The following is a 23,467-nucleotide window of genomic DNA, read 5'->3' on the forward strand; positions in this document are numbered from 1 at the left end:
AAATGCACCGGGACAGGGGTGGTGGTGGTGGTTCACCCTGCAAAGCTTCACAGCTAAAGACTTGGTTTTTTTAGAAATGGAGCAAGGCAGTGCACGGTCCTCCACCCTTGTAGTTCGCTGAGTTGGTCCATCATACTTTCGGTCCTCCAACTTGGTTTATAAGGATCCTAGGAAAGTATTGTGTGCTCTTTTTCTCCCCTCTCCCTTCTCCTAAATTTTACAGTGCAACAATACTTCGTTGAATCGATAGGTAGACCAGTCCATGGACACTCAGGGATTGGCTTTCCCTAATCCCTTGATCCATTAGGTACACTATTGCATCATTACACATCTTCACATTATCAAAGTAAAGGGAAATAGATCTTTTGCAAATGCAAACACGTGGACTTCCGCATTGGTGGACTATGGGTTTAGGGGGGAATTAAAAAATTCCTAAAATGTCAAGGGATGAACCGATCTGAATCAAACTTGGCATGGCTAAAGCCCTTCTTAAGAGCTATCACTGTGCTAAATTTGATCTCTGCACCTTTAAAAATTACACAGATGTAAGCAAAGCAAAGCAAAGCTTTATTGTTACAGTCAACAGACCATCAGACATATAAACAGGCAGTTTACAGTAAAACCGTAAATCTACATTTAATTAAAACCACATAGAGTTAGGTTAAAAAGAAAAAGGTCCCATTGTTGGTCTTATCTGGATAACCAGATTAAGAAATTTCACCACCTGCTCGGTAATTGTTTTGTTATAGCCTTGAAGCAGGATAGAATTCAGGTCCTTTATAGAATGGCCTGGGTAGCACTGAATAATGGGGAATAAAAGATCATTTCTGGCTTCTTGGTAGAATCTAGAATAAAATAATACATGGAGGGTAGTCTCCACTTCCATATTGTTACAGGGACAACATCTTTTTGTAAGTGGAGTTTTATTAAATCTGCCCTCCATTACCCTGGAAGGAAGGGTGCTAACCCTTGCCAGGGTAAAGGCTCTCCTATATTTGGGAATAGTCAGCCAGGACAGGTAGGGTGCTGCCCCACCACTAGGAGGGCCTGGTACTCCCATGGACTGAGTGGAGCAGGGTCCACATGCTGCTTGTTGTAGCTCCTGGAAGTCAATGTCCATGCATCGCTGCTTAATTGCTAATTTTGTTCACCCTGGGACCAAAGAAAGTAAATAGGGAGGAAAGAGACCTATACTGAGTAATTTTTGCTGGATTACTTTGGACTGGGGGGGGGGGGGGAATATATGAATCACGCCCAACCAGCAAAATCAGCGAATTTGGAGTAGGTGATATATAGCAGCGCAGCTAGTAATAAAATGAGTGTATCCAGGCTATACATTTTAATGTAGTCAGGCCGGCTTCCTGATTAAGCACAGCATTTGACACACATCTGGGAACTCCAAAAATAGATCTTAAGAAACGTGCTTGGGCAGCTTCAAATGAACCATTAAAAAGGGGGAACCAAATTGGGGCTCCATATAGAAACTGGGGAACAACCTTGGATTTAAATACACGAATGGCAGCTGGAATAAACTGGCCTCCCCTAGAGAAAAAAACTGGGAAAGCTCCGAAAGCTTGTTCCAATTTATCTTTACTGTAGCTCAGGTGCTTGTTCCACCTGAGAGTTGCATGGAACCAAATACCAAGATATTTGTACAAATTGACCCGACTGATTTTTTCCCCACCAATGACCCCAAAAAAGGAGAGCTTTCTCTGGGAAAAAACAAGACATTCAACTTTGTACAATTGATTGAGAGGGCATTATTAAGGCAGAAATCCACAAAGCCGTTCACCAGCCTCTTTAGGCCGAGTCGTGTCTGGGATATCAGCACTGCATCGTCCGCATATAACAGTATTGACACTTTGGATGACCCAGTCTTGGGCGGGTGTGATTGTATCCAGGCTAAAGCAGATGGGAGGTCTGCCACGTATAAGTTAAAGGGGGTAGGTCAAGGACACAACCCTGTCTAACCCCACAGGAGGAGGGAATCTCCTTGGTCAGATGTCCATATTTAGAATAGCGAATCTGTACTGATGTGTTGGAATACATTGTCTGTATCAAAAACAGAAGTCTCGGCTCCATACGTAATACTTTTAATTTTCCCCATAGCAGGTCACGCGAGATTGAATCAAAGGCAGATTTTAAATCAAAGAAGGCCACAAAAAGCTTGCCACCTTTGGGAGCCATATATTTATGCGCTAAATGGGCCAGAACCAAACAGTGATCCAGGGTACAGGAACCAGCCCTAAATCCAATCTGCTCTCTGCCAATGATGGCCTTGTCCTCAATCCACTCTTTGACCTTATCATTCAGTAGGCTTGCATACAGTTTCCCTACCATGATAGGAGACTAATGCGCTGATAATTAGAGGGATCATCCCGCGGACCTTTCTTGTATATAGGGATGACAGTAGCTCTAAGCTATGCCTCCGGGAAAAGCCCTGTTTTGTTGATTATAGAAAATAGGGGTACAAGAATTGAGGTCCACCAACTGATATTGTCTCTCAATATCTCTGGGGGTATTCCGTCAGGACCAGGAGCTTTTCCAGGTTTTAGCTGGAGAATAAGGTCTTCTATAGTATTGGTCTCAACATCTGGCCATTCCAGGGTACCTGGGGGTAATTGAGGAATGAGCACACTCCTAAGTTTGTCAGAGAGGCTAGAGGAGAAGTAAGAATCCCAGACCTTCGCTGGGATGTGGCAGTCGATACTGGCTGTTCATTGACTCAATGCTTTTGAGACAATTTGCCAGAAAGATTTATAATTGTTGGTGTGAGAAGCCCCGATCAGAAGTTGCCACGATTTCCTATTTTCCTCATTTTTTTTCGTAGGATCAATTTCTTATATTCCTTTTTTAGTTCAGAAAGACAGTCGGGGAGAACTGTTGTTAAGCATGGTATATAGAGTGGATACTCCTCCTAAGGTGTGCACATTTCCAATCAAACCAGTTGTTATGAGAAGACACAGAGGTAAGCATTTTTGTTGATTTCCATTTTAAAAAATTCTTAAAATCAAGAGATGAATGGATCTGATTCAAACTTGGTGTGTCTAAATCCCTCCTTAAGAGCTATCACCATGCCAAGTTTGATTTCTTTTTCTTTAAAAATTGTGCAGATGTTAACATTTTGGTTACCTTGGAGCAAAGGAAGAGACCTGACCACCTTTACAAAAGAAATTAGTAAAAATTATGGTTCATCTGTCCACCCTTTGAAACGAGCAAAACAAACATTTGCTCCTTCTTCCTTGTAAACCTTTCCCAAGCCAAGGGGCAGCAACAGTCTTGGCCATACTCTCCCTCCTGCTTCCTACAAACGGCCTCCCTTCCTTGGAGTTTGTTTAACATGATCTTAGGGGAAAGTATAGTGTGTTGCTTTACCGTAATTGCGCAGTTTCAGGCTGCTGTACTATTGTATTTGTGCAGAAATAAAGAAATATTTTTAAAAATAAAAAATTAACTGCAGGGGAAAGGAGAACGTAGGGGGCGGGGGTGGGAGATTTTGCCAGCACAGTGGCGATATAGGTGAAAATATACATGAACTGAAAGTGCAACAGTGCACAGACATGAAAGTGCCCGGTGCTCGACTCACTAAGGAAACAGAGGGGAAACCGCAGATGAAAACTGGATAAAAAAGTAGGTGTGATGGAGCTCAGTGTTTCCAGATTGTCTTTAAAGGCAGCCTCACATACCTGGAGGGAATGAGGGCATGAATAAGCCATGCCAGGTCCATTTCCTCCAAGTAGGACTGCAGCAAGCAAACTAGGAAAAGCTGGTGAATGGCACCCCCTGCCACTCCAGGCACCCAGGGAAAGCTTCCAGTTGAGGACCACCTTCAAGCTGTGCCCCTGCTTTGTTGGGGGAGTATAGCCCAGTCCAGAGCCAACTACATGTCCTCTCCCAGCACATCCATCTTTCCTAGATGAAGTTTCAGTTTGTTCACCTCTACCCATTCCAGAACTGACCTCATGCCCCACATGGCCACCTCCACGGCTCCTTGAGGGGTGACGATGCTTCTGATAAGCAAATAAACAAGACTCCCTCATGGACAACCTCTCTCATTGGTTGGATGGGAAGAAAGTGGAACCTTGTGCTCACCCCCATGAGGGGTTTGGAAGCAGCCCCCCAGCAACACTTCATTGCTCTACATTCACTTCTGCTCTTTGTTCAGAGATCAGCATGACCTTAGTCAACAAGCTGTGTTGAGGCAATAATAGCGTTCCATGAATTAGTTGGCTAATCTGCTTAAAGAGCTTTTTATGCCACTTCTCAGAGCACCCCCCCTCGCCCCAAAGCAGCTTGCTAAAGAGAAACTCACTTCATATACCTAGCAGGGACACCATGCTTCCAAATTCCTTAGAAAATTCACAATGCTTCTGGTCCTGGCCCTGGGGATCTCCCATTCATCCCCTCACCTCTGACCCATTCTGCTGGGCCCATCCTCCACAGTGGCCCCCAGCCCCAGGCCTCCCCCCAGCATTGCTCCACTTCTCTCCTTGGATGGTCCAATGCCTCAAGCTCTCAAACTTTGTTCTAGCAATGGAAATGTTTTGGAATTTGAACAGCACACTCCCTTTCACGTTAAGCTAGTCTGTCTAGACATTCTGTTCTCCAAAACCCTTCCCATGTGCACGGCTGGCAAGAATTTGCAGGTCATAGGGCTGGAACTAAGCACACTGGAGGGGGGCAGCTGCTTCTCCCCCTGGAGGAAACTGGAGCGGCTTCACTGCGGCTTCCTCCCTCTGATGGCCTCTGCAGTGGCTCCTTGTAGGGGGAAGGGAAGGCAGAGGGAAAACAGACAAACAGAGTGATGGATCTTGACTTCCTCCTTATGATGCTCTGAAGCCATTTGCTGAGACCACCTGCCAATATTTCAGACATAGTGCATTAAAAGAACTGACTGCAACTCACTCCTTCAAAGAAAAGGAAACCTGAGATTCTGTCAGGAATCCACTATGTGCCCCTGGTGACATCTTTGTCAGAGGAAATGGATGATAAAAAGGTGTCCTAATTCAAAGTGCTCTGTTCTACCGGATCTTGCTATCTCCACAGGATTCATTCCGTTTGCCTTGTTAAAAATGACATGGTCGAGGCAGCATTTGATGATACTATGCTCCAGTGGACAGTATTCTGCACCCCTGCACTTCTGCTAATATAAACTCAGCAGCTATGAGGTGGTATCTTTTTGTGAAGTGGTATCTTTTCTTCAGTGTGTTTGTTTTACAAGCCAGAAAAGTGTGGAATACAAGCCAGAAAAGTGTGGAATACACCTGCAGCGGATTGCCCAGACACTGAGTGAGAGTGGGTCTTTGCTGCAAACAGATGTTCTGTTTTGGCAGGCTTTTGGCTTGCAAGTAAACTGGGAGGTATGTGGAACTTTGGAAGGGATTGACATATGCACAGGACCCTCTGGCCCCATCTGGCTTTGATTATTCTGGACAGACGTCAGTATCCACCTAGTCAATACAATGGCACTTGTGGGTTGTTGTTTTAAGAACTAGGCCTTCAATTCTGGGAATGCAGCTCACATCCTGCACCGCCTATTACCGGAGGGGTTGGACCCAAGACAGCCCATTTGGGCAGCTCTACACCCAGCATCTGCTAATGATTCCCCACCTTCCCTCCCTTCTCCCTCCCTCCAACTGTGTGCTTGCTACAACAGCAGGCTGCTTGTTAGACACCAGGCTGGCCAGCTGCAGCACACAGCACACTATGGGGAGCTTGGCCGGACCCACTGTGGCTGCCCTGTTTCTTTCCTTCTTCCAGTCAGGAAGTGCCTTCTGGCTTTTCAATGTCCTCTTTCCACCCAGTGCCACCCCAGAAGCTGCGCTCTCCAACAACACCCCCCCTGTGGTGCTTGGTAAGTTGAGCAAAACTGGGGATTGGATGTGTAGCAAGCAAGGCAGGCAAGGCTTCCTTTGCATGGCTTGGTGTGGGGCATCGTGGGGGAGGAGGGATTGGCCTAGCAAGCCTTTGGTAAACCACAAACTGACAGGTGTGGAAATCTAGGCTCTGCCTTCCTTTACTAATCATAGACTAGTAAAGTTGGAAGGGGCTTATAAGGCCATCGAGAGGAATGGCTCTACTCACAGATGGCTCCTGTGCTGGAGTTTTAGGAATCTTCCCTCACCTCATACCACAGCTCACCCATTCAGCAGGATTTCCTGACTCTCTGAACTGATTCACATTCCATGGCACAGGTCCTGGGTTGTTTTATGGTGTGCAAACCAACAAATTGTTTATGGGTTAAACTATCCAAAGTTAAACCAACAACAACCCATGAGCAATTGTTGGATTAACTCTCAGTTGTTTTACTGGGTCCACATATCAGGAAACAATCCAAGAATGGGGATATGTGAACCTGGTCAATGTCTAGCATTTTCAGGGGACTGAAGGAGCTGCCATGGGAAGGAAGGAGCAGGGAAGTCCACATTGCATCCAGTGTAAATCTGGGTTCAACCCATAGATTGGGCTGGCAGATGCCATACTGGGTATGAAGTTCAAGCAAAGTCCATGTAGGTTGCTTGAATACGATTGTGCTCCTCCTAAAACGTTTCAGGCTAAAACCTTGAATGGAGAAGGGTTGAATGGACGGGGTGAAGCATGTGTAGCCCTTCTGATTTGGTTGGACTGCAGCTCCCATCAGCCCCAGCCAGGGATGATGGGAGTTGAAGTCCAGCAGCTTCTAGAGGGCCCCAAGTTGTGTACCCCTGGTGTAGAGATAGGCTGCATGGTTGACCCTTTGCTTTAAGGTCTGCCCCTTTCCTTGACGTGAGCCAGTGTGGAGGTTGCTAAGCATGTAAAAAGGTCTGAGATGGGCTGCAGTTTGGCAAAATTGTGACTGATGAGATGTCACAAACCACTGATGGGTCCCTAAAGTGGAGGAAAGAAGTGATGTCTCCCATGGAGGAAGGAGAGTTTGTGGGGGACCCTCCCTGAGCAAAGGTTGCAGATTCCCCAAAGTCTTTTGCCTTCCTCTCCCTCTCAGCATTCTGAAAGGGAGGTTGGACTCGATGGCCTTATAGGCCCCTTCCAACTCTACGATTCTATGATCCTATGATTCTAGGATCTCTCCCATCTCTGACCCTTGCTGGCAAAACAGTTTTGGAGAAAACAGGTAAACCAACAGCCTCACACACATTTGGACAATATTATAGAATACGTGGGCAACTAGTGCACCCGTACACACTCATGCACACCCAGACTGATCATATAGAAGAGGGCCTACACCCCTGTCCTTGATCAGCTTCTTTCCCACCCCAGGCATTATGCAGAGGCCTTTCCTCCTCCTTCCCAGTGCCTGCTCAAGTGAGGCTGTCACTGGGAATAACTTTGATAGTTCCACCAGCCACCAGGTGAAGCTGCTCCCCTGCCTAGTTATGAGCATCATCATTAGATGTTACTTCCCAGTTGTGTATTTGTCTTTTCCTTTTAGCCCAAACTTGGTGCTAATCAATCAGCAATTTCTAAATTTGTATGTACATTTGAGCAATTCCTCCCTCTGAAAGAATTGGCAACCTCACACAAGATAGAATGGGGAGAGTGGAGCAGAAGGAAATTATGGCTTCGTGAGTTCATGTCTGTTTGGCAAACAAGAACCGGGTGTGAGAGAGAGAGCAGTTTTCATGACTCCACATGGGATCATCGAAGGGCAATGCAGGGAAGGGCAATTTTTGCTGGTGCCTCTAGGTCAGAAAAAGCTGCACTTCCCCTAATGTTCCCCTCTGTGCCTCTGTGAAACGCACAGGAGCTCCATCCCAGACTGAATCTGACAACTCTAGCTTGGCTACCTTTGGCCTCCTGCACTCATGCACTAGAGTCTCTGCTGGGGACCCATGCCTGTTGATCCTGCCTGAGGCAATCTCCTTGCACTACTGTACTGAATGGCACCGACTGGACTTTGGCTTGTTTGCCATCCACTTTGAAAGGTTGCATTTGTTTGCCCAAAGAGCAAACAGTTCAAGTTGGCATGGTGGCCCATGCACTCCTGGGAAAGGGCCAGAGTCTGGAGGGGTGTTGAAGCCCCCCTCCTTGCCAGCCATCTACCATAAAGGGGTCCCAAGAGGGCAATGCTTGTGGGATGGCCTTGGGTGAAGAGGTACTCTTCCTTCCAGAGGTCAGAACTCAATCAACATCTTTTATTAAGGGCACTCTAAAGAAGCCCAAAGGAGAGCACCACAGCACCACCTGTAGTGGATGATAAAAGAAATTATGAAGCCATTGCTGGGGGGAACGTAGAGAGGGAGAGAACCAGGGTTGTTTTAAAATATTCATTCAATAAACAAGAAAAATGCAATAGTTAGCACAACAATTCATGTTACTACCATTTATTCATTTATTTACAAAATTCCTAAACCACTCTATAAGCTCCATCACACCAATGTTATAGTCTGCTGTCACGATGAATTGCATGCAAAGGACTTAGATTACGTCGACCATGTCCTGTTGTGATTGTGGTCCCCCCCCCTCCGCTTTTGCGATGTATTTTGGCAAGCGAAAAGTCTGGTTCTTCCGGTAATGCGAAAGCATACCTCTCAAACTTCATCTGGTTTTTACACCCATCAATTTCAATCCACTGTTCTGTGGGCGTGTTTTCAAGGGGCAGTATTGCTGATGAAAGAGAGGCGGGTGCCTTTTCTCCAGTGAGTGTTTTTAAATTTCAATTCAAATCCTTTCCTCCTCCTGCTTCCTGGCTGCTGGGTTGAATGAAAGAAGGGTCTATTGTACTTTCTTTCTTTTCAGCATGCCCAATTTGAATCTGACTGAATCATCTCTTGATTTTAAGGGATCTTTAAAATGGAAATTCAACAAATTCTTACACCTGTGTAAGTTTTAAAGATAAAGAGATCCAAACTGGCACAGTGATAGCTCTTAAGGAGGGTGTTCAGCATACCAAATTTGAATTAGATTGGGTCATCCCTTGTTTTCTTATGATTTTTTAAATCCCCCCTTAAATTCTTTTCCTCTGTTTTGCATCAGTGTGAAGGATTATAGGATCGATCTTCCATTCCTTTGATCATGTGAAGCTGTGCAGCTTCAATTTCATAAACTACAGATCTGCTGGTTCCCTTACACAAAAGTAAATCCCATTGATTTCAACTGCTAAAGTCACATGCAGGCTTACCATTGAACAGAGAGAGACTTACTTCTGAGTAAACACATATTCCAGTTCTAGACAGCCATGGAGGGCTTGTGTGTGTTTGACAGATGGAGTGTGTATGAGAGGTGCACCGTGCGAGGCAGGGAGAGGAAGGGGGCAAGGGGAACCAGGTTTGCCTGGTGCCCTTTCTGCAGTTGGCTGAGGATACCAATCCTGGGAGGGCAGCAGCGATGGCTTCTTTTCTTATTCCGGGGGGGGGGGGGGTCGGGTCTGTTTTGCATCAAGGGGAAGCAGAAAGGCAATCTTGAGTCAAGCAGTGGGGAAGCAAGAGCCCCGTATCTCTTTCCATCCAGGTGGGCACTTTACTGAAGTGGGATTCTCTCTCTCTCTCTCTCTCTCCATACACAAACCCACACACAGTGTTCTGTGCTCCCAATTCTGCGGTGCTCTTTCTCTTTCCCTGAAGATCTGGCCCCAATCCTAGTAAGGATAGTTATATTTATTACTTTTGGGGGGGAAGCCTTAGGCAAGTCATAAAAAATCATAAAGTCATAAAAAATCAACCAATGACCCAATTTGATTCAAATTTTAAGGCAGGATGCATGGGAGTACTTCACAATAAAAGCAGATTCTAAGGTGGAAAACTTCTGAGTCCTTTGCATGCATTTGTCAGTGACTGCACAGTATAATGCTGGTGTTATTTATCTGCTATAGCAGATAAGATAGCAAACGGGGCGAAGGAAGGAGAACAGGAAGTGGGCAGAGCAAACCCAGCAGCTCTGGGTTGGGAGAGGAAAATTACCGGTAGAACGAGGCACATGAATCTGTAGCCACACTGGAACTAAGAAATAGAACCTGTAAGTACGACTCATTTACAACGTTGGAGACCCAGGGTCACGTGATGCTGTGCATCACAGTAACCCATTCAAAACGTTAGAATAACACCAGTGTAGATTCCCACCAGGTCCAACCACCCAGAGAGCTTCGGCTATGGGGCGGTATATAAATGTAATAAATGTAATAAATAAACTCCCTGCTTGATGCAGGATGCAGCTCCAATGCAGACAACATAAAGGCACAAAACAGCCAAGTCACTACAGGGCATTTAATTTGGTTTAAGGCAAGCTGCCATCTTCTTTTCTCTGGTTCCTTGCAGTGCCTGGTTGCCTTGGGAACCAATTAGAGGCCAAGCTGGACAAGCCCGATGTGGTGAACTGGATGTGCTACCGCAAAACTGAGGACTACTTCACTGTCTGGCTCAACCTCAACATATTCCTGCCCCTGGGGGTTGACTGCTGGATTGACAATACCAGGTATGGGGCCCAGAGCTATTTCATAGCTTTTTCCTGCCATCCCAAAGCAGACCTCCCACAACACCACAAGGCTGTCTGGTCCCTCCTCCTCCCCTCCCCTCCGCTTTCTTTCTTTTTACTGGGCGCAAAGTGTCAACCCAGTCTCCATCTACACACCATCTGTATTTCCCCAGAGTGCTTCACCTGGGCTCTTACTTCACAGCATGCCCAACTGCTCAGGAAAAAACAGTAGAAGCAAAGAAAGAAGGACTAGCAAGCTTGTGGGTGGGCAGGGCAGCTGTAAGGAGCAAGGAAAGGATGAGAGGAACTGGGGGTGGGAGGAGAAGCGGGGGGAAGATTGGAGCCAGGGGGAAGGAAATTTATTATTTATTTATTTATTTTATTACTTTTATATACCGCCCCACAGCCGAAGCTCTCTGGGCGGTTTACAACAAATTGGAGCCAGGGCAGGGGGATCGGAGCTGGGGCAAGGGGATTGGAGCCAGGGCAAGGGGATTGGAGCCAGGGGCGGGAAGAGCAGAGCCGGGGGCAGGAAGTGCGGAGCCGGGGAGAGATTGGAGCCGAGGAGATCGGGGGAGAGATTGGGAGCAAGGGGGGGGAGCAGGCAGACTGATGTGTTTTTTTAAAAAAAAGTTCATGCGCATCCCACTCCTTTAAACTAAAAAAATGTGTTCGTGCACATCCCACTCCTTTAAACTAAAAAAATAATGGCGGACGCGATGGGGCTTTCCTGCAGCCCATCATGTCTGACATGTGGATAGGAGCAACAGCCCACGCTACTTCTATCACAGGCTGGTTGCTTCTCACCAATGGATTATGCAGTAGATCTAGCAAGACCCAGAGAGAGAGAGAGAGAGAGAGAGAGAGAGAGGGAGGGAGGGAGCACAGATAAAGCACTTTCACAGTTAGAGAGAAAAACCTCCTCCATGTACACAGTTTGCTTTTCCATGGGGTCTGGGCAAAAATCCAATTCAATCAAATTAAGAAATAAGAAGAGCCATTCTTGGACTGATCAAAGGCCTTATCTAGACAAACAATCTATTCCCACAGTAGCCAACCAGATGCCCCAATGGGATACCCATCAGCACAATAGCACCCTCTCGCCTGTGTTTCCCACAAACGGGGTTCTAACTCTGACTTTGGAGGAAATACATAACCATCACGTCTAGTAGTTGCTATTGGTAGCCTTATCCTCAATGAATCTGTCTACTTCCCTTTTAAAGCTGCCAAAGTTGGTAGCCATCACGCCATCTAGTGGTAGCAAATTCCTCAGTTTTACTATGTGCTTTGTGAAGAAGGCCTTCCTTTTATCTGTCCTGAAGCTCCCACCATTCATTTTCATGGGATAATCCCATTGGTTTTTTGTATTGTGGGAAATGGAAAACACTTTCTCCACACCATGCATAATTTTGTACGCCTCTATCAGGTCTCCCCTTACTCACTTTCTTCCTAAGCTAAACAATCGCAGACATCACAGCCAGCCCCACTATAAGCGGGGGTGGGGGAATCACCTGCATGAGACGGCAGAGCAGGAAACAGTGGCGAATTCAGCTGCACTCCCCACCCTGCTCCTGCTGGAGATGGAGCCGCCACCTGTTCACTCGCATGGCCAGAGCTGCTCCTTCCTACCAGCTGCCCTGGCCAACCTCTTGTGATAGTTGCTGCACAAGGCGGGAGCAGCAGCCAAGCTGCAGGGAGGAAGGAACACATGGAGGCATGTGTGGGGATGGCAGAGCAGCTGCCAAGAAAAGCAGTAGGCTGCCGCTGCTGCAATTTAGCCCCAGGTTCCCTCCCTGACATTGGCGTGCAGACAGGGGGTTCAGGGGGTTCAGCTGAACCCCCTAATATGCTGCCGGCGCCATGTTTGCCCCGTCCCTGCAGAGCAACTTCAGGGAGAGAGGACAAGCAAGGAGCCGACTCTAGCCCGCTCCGCCTCCGGAAGGCTTTTTTTCAGGGTGCAGCCACTGCACACACACACACACACACACACACACACACAGAGCTCGCTCGTTCTTTCACTCACTCAGCTGCTCCCAGCTGCTCTGCCTGAGCTCTCGCAACAGTTGCTGAACAAGGTGGGAGCAGCAGCCACGCTGGAGCCAGGAAGCAGCACGTGGAGGAGCCGAGGACGGGACTGTTTGTAAGACAGATTGCCCGGAGCTGCGGATTGGGGCCCTCCCCCCTTCGGAGCTGCTGCCCTCCTCTCCCCATCAGCCCTGCAGGTACTGTAATGTTTGGGAGAAAGAGGGAGAGAGAGAAGCTGCATGTTTGCGTGCCTTCTCTCCTCATCGCTGCCCCACCGCCCACCCCAGTCTGGTCTCCAGCAAGAGAAAAGAAAGGGGGAAGGGGGGAGAACTGCAATGCCCCCCCCCCAGGACCTCCTGGCTAAGGAGGGTTCATTCAGCAGCACCTTTTTCAGAATGCATGCTAAAACAATTCCTATCTGCCCTTGCTTATTTTAGGGTGTCCATCCCCTCTTTTCAAGCCATTCTTTTGGTAAACATTGGATGTGTGCATCCTGTGTCACTTTAAAACAGAGCTGCAGCACAATCCTATGTATGTCTACTCAGAAGTAAGCCCCACTGAGATCAATCAAACTTACTCTGAGGTAAATGTTCACCGGATGCAGCCTGAAAATGAATAGAGGATGAAGAAAGGACAGGAGAAAAAGAATTGTAGAAATAGAATAGCAAGGTAACTGGGATATTTAACCATATTTAAAGACAATAAGTACATCCCACACTGGGATATTTAACCATATTTAAAGACAATAAGTACAGCAAAATTAGTGCCCCTCTACTTCAGTCCCAATCAAATAATTACAACAGTGAACCAGCCAGGTCTTCCATAGGAAAACTCTGTACCAGGTGATAGTTATTTTTAAATTTTAATTAAAAATATATTATCCTTTTCTAATAATATATTACAAAATGGTACTTACTCCTAAGTAAGTGTGTCCCACTGAAGAAGGAAATCCTATTTGATTCCTGTATTCCTGTTAGTGTGACATGATAAGTTAAAGGCACAATTTTATGCATGTTTAGACAGAAAAAAGTCCTTCAACTCCTAGAATCCCCTAGCTGGCATGGCTGGCTGGGGAATGCTGAGAATTGTAGGACTTCTTTTCTTTCTAAATATGCACAGGCTTGCACCTTAAATGAGTTTAAAATGTGAAACTCCTCACATGTGTTGAATCATATATATACTATTGGTCTAGTATCAGGAATGTAGCAGCTGTCAGTGTGGAAGATATATCTGCCATTTGAACTGAAGCAATGCATTTTAAGACATAAAGGGGTCTATAAGACTATTACATACGGTTTCTAAAATTGCTTAACACCATTGTAAGCTGCTACCTGATTATGCAGAGAGAGATGCCCAGGCAATTACGATACTTTGCCATTATAGGCAGCGTGGCTCCTGGCAAGGGGAGGAGTGGGTAGACTGGCTGTTGACATGTTCAGTGGAGTGCCAGAGGCCTTCTTTACTTGTTGCTTCTTCCAAGCTGCCCAGGCCCCTTATCTGGGTCAAGGGGGCAGGAGTGGCACTGCAGCAAAAAGGGATATGAGCACCAATGTTTGGACTGGGGCAAAATAATACAGTATGTGGGTATGTGGTGTGGTTTGGCTTGAATTGCTTGTGTCTGGATTTCCTTTCTGGACTGTACTTGCTGGTTACATGACCCAAAGGCCAGGTTGTGGTATAGTCCTCTTCTTCTTTTGTGTTCAAAAGCCGTAAAGTATCCTGTGAGATCTGGAAGACTCACAACTTTATTATGGCATAATAAGCTGTTGTCCACTGGCCTCAAGTGCCAAAATGACTTTACTGGCTTTGCACTGTGAGTTTGGGGGTGGGGTGGGGGGTCATGTCATTTGCTATTCCACTTTGGGCAGCAAAATGTCTTGGGCCAGCCCTGGCAAGAGCTGGCTATAATTTAGATACTGAACAACATGCATTGGGTTTCCTAGGTGTACAGGGCCCAGGTGTCTCAAGCAGGATCTACACTACTTGTTTTCATAGAATCATAGAATAATAGAGTTGGGAGAGGTCTATAAGGCCATCAAGTCCAACTCCCCGCTCAATGCAGGAATCCAGCTTAAAGCATCTCTGACAGGTGGTTGTCCAGCTGCTTCTTGAATGCCTCTAGTGTGGGAGAGCCCACAACCTTCCTAGGTAACTGGTTCTATTGTCATACTCTAACAGTCAGGAAGTTTTTCCTGATGTCCAGCCGGAATCTGACTTTCTGTAACTTGAGCCCATTATTCCGTGTCCTGCACTCTGGGATGATCGAGAAGAGATCCTGGCCCTCCTGTGTGTGTCAATCTTTCAAGTATTTGAGGAATGTTATCATGTCTCCCCTCAGGCTTCTCCTCAAGGCTAAACATTACCTCTGTTTCCTCTCCCCTCCGGGACACTCCTACCTCTCCTGTCTGCACCCTCTCTCCCTCTTCTACCCCCACACATAGGGGCATTTCTCTCTCTTCTTTCCCCAGGGCTCCCCCTACGCCAATCCTCTTCTTCTGCCCTTATTTTATTTAGAGTATTTTTATTTAGAGTATTTTTATCCCGCACCTCAGCCTAAAAGGCTCCCGGAGCGGCTTACAATTGATCAGTAAAAAAGACTGATGTGCCCTTGTGACGGTTTCCCATCCTCTCTTTTCTCCTTCATCTCCTGTCTTCTGCCAATAGCCCCTTCGCGGCCTTCCAGAGATGTCCCTACTTCCAGATCTCCTACACTCCCCCAAGTTCTCCAAATCTTGCCAGCCAGCCCTCTCTTATGCTAGGCTCACAGCCACCCCTCGTCCTCACTATATTCACCCCAGACGTCTCTCTCCTGGACCTCATTCCAAATTCTTTGCTCAGCAGCACAAAGGGCAATCTTTTAAAATCATTATTAGGGGATTTTAGGTATGGTGTATTCTATGTATGGTGCTGGAACTTAAGATGACACTCGTTGTTAATGTGATAGAATCTGTTTTAAATGTGAATCTGTTTTAGTAAGTTTGGATTAGGTCATTATCTGATTAAATTTAAAGATGGTGAAAATTGACTGTATCTTTATATATGCCTGGTTATCACTACAGCAAAAAAATAGTATTCAGAGTCTCCATTTTAAAATGTGTATTTTTAAAGTACAGATTACTTGTTAATTAAAAAAATACAGTTTACTTCAGTTTTCATTTATTTTGTTTGTTTGATGAATGAAAAAAAGTCCTTTATTACTGTATATTTAATCAATGTTTACCTTAAAAAAAATCCCTGGCTGAATCCCCTAATGAAATGTGCTGCGCACGCCTATGCTCCCTGATGCTATCATCAGGAGCTGTCACTTGGGGCCATCTCTTCTCCTGAACTGCTGCCCTCCTGTGCTAATCAGCCAGGCAGCTACTGTGATGTTAGGGGGACAGAGAGAGTCACTGGCGGGGTTTGGACGACATGATAAGCAACAGTTTATTAATTATGCAACCGTATTGTGTCTGGTGGCAGGCAACACACAACGCACACACAACTGAGAGTACATTGTTCTGCCATTTTAAGCAATGGAGAAAAACAACAGGCTGCTCAGTTTATTATCCAAACACCAATTGATTAACGTGTCTTGTGGTGGGCTCTGTTGCCTAATTTCATGCATCGAGTGCACTATTTTGGAAGGCCATAGAGTCCTCTGGCAAGAGCGGTTCCATTCTTTGAGTCCGATTCTGTAGCCAACTGTGAATCCACCTAATAGTTGTTCCATCTAGCCCACTTTTAGCTAGTTTGTTAATCAGAATGTCATGTGGTACTTTGTCAAAAGCTTTGCTGAAGTCAAGATATATGACGTCCACAGCATTCCCACGATCCACAAGGGAGGTTACCTTATCAAAAAATGAGATCAAATTTGTCTGACAGGACTTGTTCTTTTTTATTATTATTAAAAAAATATATTTTCTACAATACTTAAACATACACCATTATAATTAAAAAATATACTACATAATTATTAATTAACATTAATATCTTATCTATATAACATAATCAAACTTAACATATAAGTGCACCCCCCACCTCGGGATCTCATTCCTGGTTCCAAAATCTCATACTTTCTTCTGCTGGTGGTTTCCCACTTCCCTTAGAAAAGACAAATATTAGGAACTGCTTCCAGATTCCTTCAAAATCATTTGTTTTAGCTATATCTCTTCTCACTTTAATATTACAAGTCAATTTGTCATTAATAGCTATATCCCATACTTCTTTGTACCATTCTTCAATACAATAATCTCCTTGAATCTTCCAGTTCCTAGCTACGACCAATCTTGCTGCTGTCAGCAAATTCGATATCAATTCCTTAATTTCTTTTTTACATTTTAAATCTTCAAGTAGTGACAGTAATGCAACTTTTGGTGTTTGCTTTATCTTCATTCCCACAATTTCTTCAATCTCTAAAAACACCATCTTCCACAATTTTTGTACATATTTGCATTCCCACTACATATGTAAATATGTTCCTTTCCCCCCACATCCTCTCCAACAATTTGCTGAATGCTGATTATTTATCTTATTTAATCTAACCAGGGTTAGGTACCACCTCCATATAATTTTAAAGTAATTCTCTTTTATTCTCACTGACATATTTCTCAATGCTCTTTGTTTCCATAGTCCCTCCCATCTCTGTTGTCCTATTTGTACTTTCAAATCTGTCTCCCAAACCATTTCCCCTAAACTATCCAACGGCCCTTTCTCCAACAATATTCTGTATATTTCACTCATTAACCCTTTTGACGCTATTCTTTTTCCTTTATCATTTTCTTTTTTAACTATTAATTCCTCAAATTTCGTCACCTCTCTACAATCTCCATTTTCTCTTACCCACTTTTTGGTCCACTGTTCTAATTGCCAATAATTTAACCAAGTTAATTTTTTATCTTTAAAACCTCTTCCAAATCCTCTCTTGTATTCATTTCTCTTAACCAATCCCTTAATTTCATTTTATTTTTTTCTATTAAAACTTTACTTAATCTACTCTTTAATTCCTACGGGAAATTCTTTAACATTATTACCAGTGATAAAGGGGAGCTGCTTTCGAGCAGCTCCCCTTTATATTTACTCCAAATCTCCCAGTGAAACCTCAAGAGCGGATTACCTATACTTTCAGCCCATTTTTTTCCTCCTTCCCTAAAGAATACATTTTCCAACTTCATCTCAATATTGCTTGTGGTTTTATCCTCCATCCAACCTAAATCTCCTACTCCTATAATCGCTTCCACAATATGCCTTAACCTATTAGCTATATAATATAGGTTAATATTTGGGAGACCCAATCCTCCCTTTTTTTGACTTAAATACCATTTATTCTTGTTTACCCTCGCTTTCTTATCACCATTACAATAATTATTTATGATATTTTGCCAACTTTTTATCTCTAATTCTGAAATTTTTATTGGTAACATCCTGAGCACAAAGTTAATCTTTGCTAAAATCTTCATTTTTATTAATGCAATTCTTCCAAACCAGGATAAATTTAATCTTTTATATTTTTCCAATTTTACTAAAATGTCTTTTTTAAAACTATTTAAGTTCTCCTTCTCAAAACTCTCTATTTTTTTTGTAGTTTTGATTCCCAAATATCTAATCTGTTCTTTAACTCTCATTTCTATTCCTTTTCCTTCCCATTCCTTCTCTTCCTTTTTAGTATAATTGAATAACATCATCTCTGATTTGGACCAATTTATTCTTAACCCAGTAATTTCCTCAAATTCTCTCAGTTGCTGTTTAATTCTTTCCATCTTTCTTATTGGATTTTTAATAGTTAGTAAAGTATCATCCGCAAACATATTCAATTTTTTTTTAATATATATATATCCCCTATTCCTTCTATCTCCCCATCATCTCTTATTGCATTCGCCAATAATTCCATAACTATTACAAACAGGACAGGCGAGAGTGGACATCCTTGTCTTGTCCCTCTGGCTAGTCGTATCTTATCCGTAACTCCATCATTCACTACCACTATGGCTGTATTTTGAGAGTATAGTTGTTCTATTATAGCTTTAAATTTATTTCCAAATCCCATTTTTTTTAAAACCATCTTTAATGCTTGCCAGCTCACACAATCAAAAGCCTTGAAAATATCCAGTGCCAAAATTCCTGCTTTAACCTTAGAGTTTTTTATCACCTGTATTACATTTAAAACTCTTCCCACTAAATTATGCATTTGTCTACCTGCTACAAATCCACATTGGTCTTCCCCTATATATTCCACTATAAATTTATTTAACCGTTTTGCTAAAATAGTTGAGAAAATTTTTGCATCTTGATTTATTAATGAAATAGGTCTGTTTGAATCAGGGACAGTCAAATCCTTATCTAGTTTTGGAATTAAAATTATCAATGAGTGTTCCCATGATTCTGGTATCTTCTCTCCCTCCAATATGGCGTTATACAGCTTCAATAATTTCGGTACTAAAAACGTTTTAAAAACTTTATAATATTCCGGTCCTAAACGTCAACCCCAGGTGATTTACCCACTTTCAAATTCTTAATTACCTCTTCAATTTCTCTCTGCGTTATAACCTTCTCCATTAACTCTTTATGTTCTATTTTTATTCCCTTCTTTATATACTTTTCTATATAAGCTTCCAACTTCTTTTTTTGGATATCCTGTCCCTTATATAATTCTTGATAAAATTCTTGAAAGATTTTTATTTTACCCTTCATTATATGACAATAATTCCCTTGCTTATCTTTCAATATTCCTATCCCATTCCTAGCTTTTTCCTTTTGTGTGAGTCTGGGTAGCAATCTAGAGTTTTTATTACTATTTTCAAAATACTCCCTTTTCATATAAATTAGATTTTTCTGAACTTGCTCTAAATTTATGTTCTCTAATTCTTTTTTCTTTGCTTGTATTTCTATTAATTTATGTTTATTTTTGAATTGCCAATAATCTTTCTCCAAATTCTTAATCTCTACCTCCAACTTTTCCTGCGCTGCAAGCTGTTGCCTCCTTAAATTACACATTTCTCTAATACAAATCCCTCTTGCTACTGCCTTCATAGTATCCCAAACAACTGCCCTTGCCGTTCCACCCTTTTCATTAATTTCCCAAGTCTCTGACAGTTCCCTCTGCATTTTTTCTACCACTTTATTATACTTCAATATTTTTGTATTCATTTTCCACCTATACGCTTCTTTATAATTCTTCCTAACTGTAAACTCTAAACTTAGCAATGCGTAATCTGTTACCTTTATTACCCCCATTTCCATTTTACAAACCTTAGTTGCAAACTCTTTTGAAACAAATATATAGTCTATCCTAGAGTATGCATGATGAACTGGAGAGTAATAAGAAAAGCCAGGATTCGCCCCACTAAGTAAACGCCAACAATCCACATAATCTTTTTCTTTTACCAATTTGTTGAATATAGTAATATTATTTCTCTTTTCAGCACTAGTGGGGTTTGACCTGTCCAATCTATTATCCATAACCATATTAAAGTCCCCAGCTAAGATAACATACCCCTCCTTAAAATCTTCTATTTCTTTAAATAATTCTGTATAAAACTCTCTATGTCTCTCATTAGGGGCATAAACATTGACTAATGTATACGCTTTGCCTTCAATTTGACCCTTTATCATAAGATATCTACCATTATCATCCTTTTTTATAGTTTCTAATATAAATCCACTTTTTTTAAAAATCAAAATAGCCACTCCATTTTTTTTAAGTCGCCAGTGACTTTTCATAATAAACTGACCATTTTATGCGTATTTCGTTTACGCCATCGAATCCCTGGTGTGTTTCTTGCAGCAGGATAACATCAGATCCTTCTCTATTTAACATTTGTTCAATTCTCCTCTTCACGACTGCCCCCAGACCTTTTACATTAAGCGTTGATATTTTATTTTCTTATCCATATTCAACCTTTTGATACTCCTTCCGATCCCATGTGTTCTGCAACTCCAATTCACATACATAAAAACACAAAAACCATAAAACCCCTTCAAATCCCTCCCTCCCACCCAATCAGAACCCCCTCCCCCACCCCCCACCTCTTTACCCCCCAAATCCCCGTAAGTCTATCACTCCGGCCATTGTCTACCCTTAGGGGAGGGGGGAGAGGCAGTGCTCCGCCTGACCGGCAAGACCTCTATGTTTTAACACAATTTATATACTGTTATCTCATTGTCAATTTATCGAGTTTATTACATCCCAGACGCCCCAGCTTCACTTCCGTTCCCACCTGCTTCTTTCAAACTTGCACCATTATACAAACCCAAACTCTTCAGCAACTCCTTGCCCTGATCCAAGGAGGTTACTCTGTATTGCTTCCCACCATGTGTGAACCTTAAAAAAACAGGGTAACCCCAGGCATACTTTATTACATTCTTTGTTAATATTTCAGTTATAGGTTTGACACTGTGTCTCCATTTGAGTGTTTGCTGACAAAGATCGTTGTAAATTTGCACTGAAGTGCCTTTGTATTGTATCAGAGCCATAGACCTCAATTTCTTCATAACTTGCTCTTTTTTGTAGTAGCTGCCAAATTTCAACAGGATGTCTTTAGTTGCTCGTCTGTAGTTTGATTCTCCCACTCTATGAATCCTGTCCACCTCACAGTCCTTTATTTCCAGATCAGGCATCAATTCTTTAAACCACCGCAAAATTACTTTTCTCAAGTCCTCTCCTGATACTTCAACAAAATTCTTAATTCGTAGCGTAGATCGTCGATTCTGGTCTTCTAATTGGATCAGCCTTTTCTCTTGGTCCTGAAACTGTACATTACAGCTTTTTTCAAAAACATCTTGCTGTTTCTCCAATAAATTTACTCCTGCTTCTAGTGTCTTTATGCTCCTGTCATTCTGAGCAATCTTGCCAGCTAACACATCCATTCTCTTGCCTGCCTTTTCAGAATGTTCATCCATCTTTTTAAAAAGTGTAGCGTTGTTTGCTAATATGAAGCTCTTAATTTCATCCATAGTAGCTGGCTCCTTGCCAGCTTTCCCCGCCATCTTGTCACTATCACTACTGCTATCAGCGTCTTCTTCTGAGGACACCTTTTCAAGGCGGCCGAGATTATGATTTGAGGAGCGTTTACAGCATTGCCAGGTCGCTTTTTCAACTTCCCCCCCCTAATGTTTGGCATAGGGCATAAATCGGTTGCTTAATATTCCAAGTAACAATCAGAACAGTCTCTCATTCCATGCAAGTAAACAACTTTTCTCTCTCACTGCTTTCTGATGGTTAAATTTATTACCAATTGCTCGCTCTACACAGATAAGGAGTGATATATCACTGCAATTTAACTCAGCAGTTGCTAGAAGAGGTCCAACAATAACAAAATCTTTAGTTTCGATTTAGGCTCTTCGCTCCGACAGACTGAATTGCTGAGCCCAAAAGCCGCGCTGATTTCCCCACTCCATATACAGATTATACTTTCAAAAAAGCCATCATCACCATCAGTTAAAGGTCATAAGCATTTTTATTAATGTTCATTAGAGATTCATGCCCATTTAAATGAGATAATTGGATTTTCGGCTGTCCCGTCTGGGAGCCTCACAAGAAATCTTATCAGTACATGGCCGTCAGGCTCCGCCCCCCCCCCCCCCCCGGACTTGTTCTTGACAAATCCATGTTGGCTTCTAGTGATCACCGCATTGATTTCAAGGTGTTTACAGATTGTCTTCTTTATAATCTGCTCCAGAATTTTCCCAGGGATGGATGTTAGACTGACTGGTCTGTAGTTCCCAGGTTCCTCCTTTTTGCCCTTTTTGGAGATAGGGACAACGTTAGCCCTCCTCCAGTTGCTTTAGGAGTGACTCCTAAAGTCACTCCACTGGGTGATTTTAGGCCAGTCAGAGACTCTCAGGGCTGCTGTTGTGAGGATAACATGGAGAGGAGGAGGATTATGTATGCTGCCTTGGGTTCCTTGGAGGAAAAAAGGCAGGATATAAATGTAATAAATACATAAATATAAATAAATATGAATCCAGCAACTGGAGTGGCAAGTGGGGTGGCAAGCTCCTTGTTTGGGGTGTGTGTGCTTGCCCCCCTTCGCCCCCCGCCTGGCACTGCCACTGACTGTCCACCAAGAAGACCCTCTGGTGCATCACCACCAAATGCACCTCTGAAGGCAGCAGGACTGAGAGAAGTGCCTCATATTGGAGAAGGTGGCCTTTCAGGTAGCTGGCTGCTTGTAGTAATTTTTAACATATATCAAAGAGATGTTAATTGTTGAGAGTTGAAATCCTGAAATAATGTTTGTGTTTTGCACCTTCCTGGACCTACTTTCTGCATGCAGAGTGGTGTACAACAGGACCACAAGGAGAACATCTAATGCTCCAGGAGTGCACATCCGAGTCCCGGGGTTTGGCAAAACCTACTCTGTGGAATACTTGGATAAGAGTAAACTGGCAGGTAAGAAGAATGGGGACTATTCCCTCCGTTGTTGTTGTTGTTGTTGTTGTTGTTGTTGTTACACATTTGAATTTGTTTCTGTGCTAGGGCCTTTAAAAAGTCCATTAAATCAACTGAAATGTCTTGTCCTTTATACAAATTTGAGTAATACTGGTGAAAAGCTCTTTGTATATCATAGAATCATAGAATAGTAGAGTTTGAATTGAAAAATGGATTGAAACTCAATCCAGACAAGACGGAGGTACTGTTAGCGGGTGGTTCTTCTGTCCGGCGAGGTGATGTTTGCCCTGTCCTGGACGGGGTTGCACTCCCCCTAAAAGATCGGGTCCGTAGTTTGGGGGTGCTCTTGGATCCAGAACTGTCACTTGAGGCACAGGTGAACTCAGTGGCAAAGAGCACCTTTTATCAGCTCAGGCTGATATACCAGCTGCGCCCTTATCTGGACAGAGATAGCTTAGCTACAGTTATCCATGCTCTGATAACCTCTCGTTTGGATTACTGCAATGCGTTATGCGTGGGGCTGCCTTTGAAAACGGTCCGGAAACTTCAACTGGTGCAAAACAGGGCAGCACGCTTACTAACAGGGACTGGCCGACGAGACCACATTACGCCAGTCCTTTTCCAGCTTCATTGGCTGCCAGTCCAGGTCCGGGCCCGATTCAAAGC

The 23,467-nt window shown here is 43.5% G+C and overlaps 1 protein-coding gene across 3 annotated transcripts in view; it reads left to right on the forward strand.

Annotated features, from left to right (window-relative positions):
* Positions 1-5,631: 5,631 nt before the first annotated feature.
* The window catches only part of LCAT (lecithin-cholesterol acyltransferase), a 51,283-nt gene continuing 33,447 nt past the window's right edge, over positions 5,632-23,467 (forward strand). For all 3 annotated transcript variants that reach the window (XM_063141379.1, XM_063141380.1, XM_063141382.1), the window contains exons 1-3: positions 5,632-5,854; positions 10,251-10,407; positions 22,686-22,801. In XM_063141379.1, the coding sequence (XP_062997449.1) occupies positions 5,707-5,854; positions 10,251-10,407; positions 22,686-22,801 (421 nt within the window). In that variant the 5' untranslated portion in view covers positions 5,632-5,706. The remainder of the gene's footprint in view (positions 5,855-10,250; positions 10,408-22,685; positions 22,802-23,467) is intronic.

The sequence above is a fragment of the Elgaria multicarinata genome, chromosome 14 (genome assembly GCF_023053635.1).
Source record: "Elgaria multicarinata webbii isolate HBS135686 ecotype San Diego chromosome 14, rElgMul1.1.pri, whole genome shotgun sequence".
NCBI lineage: Eukaryota > Metazoa > Chordata > Lepidosauria > Squamata > Anguidae > Elgaria > Elgaria multicarinata.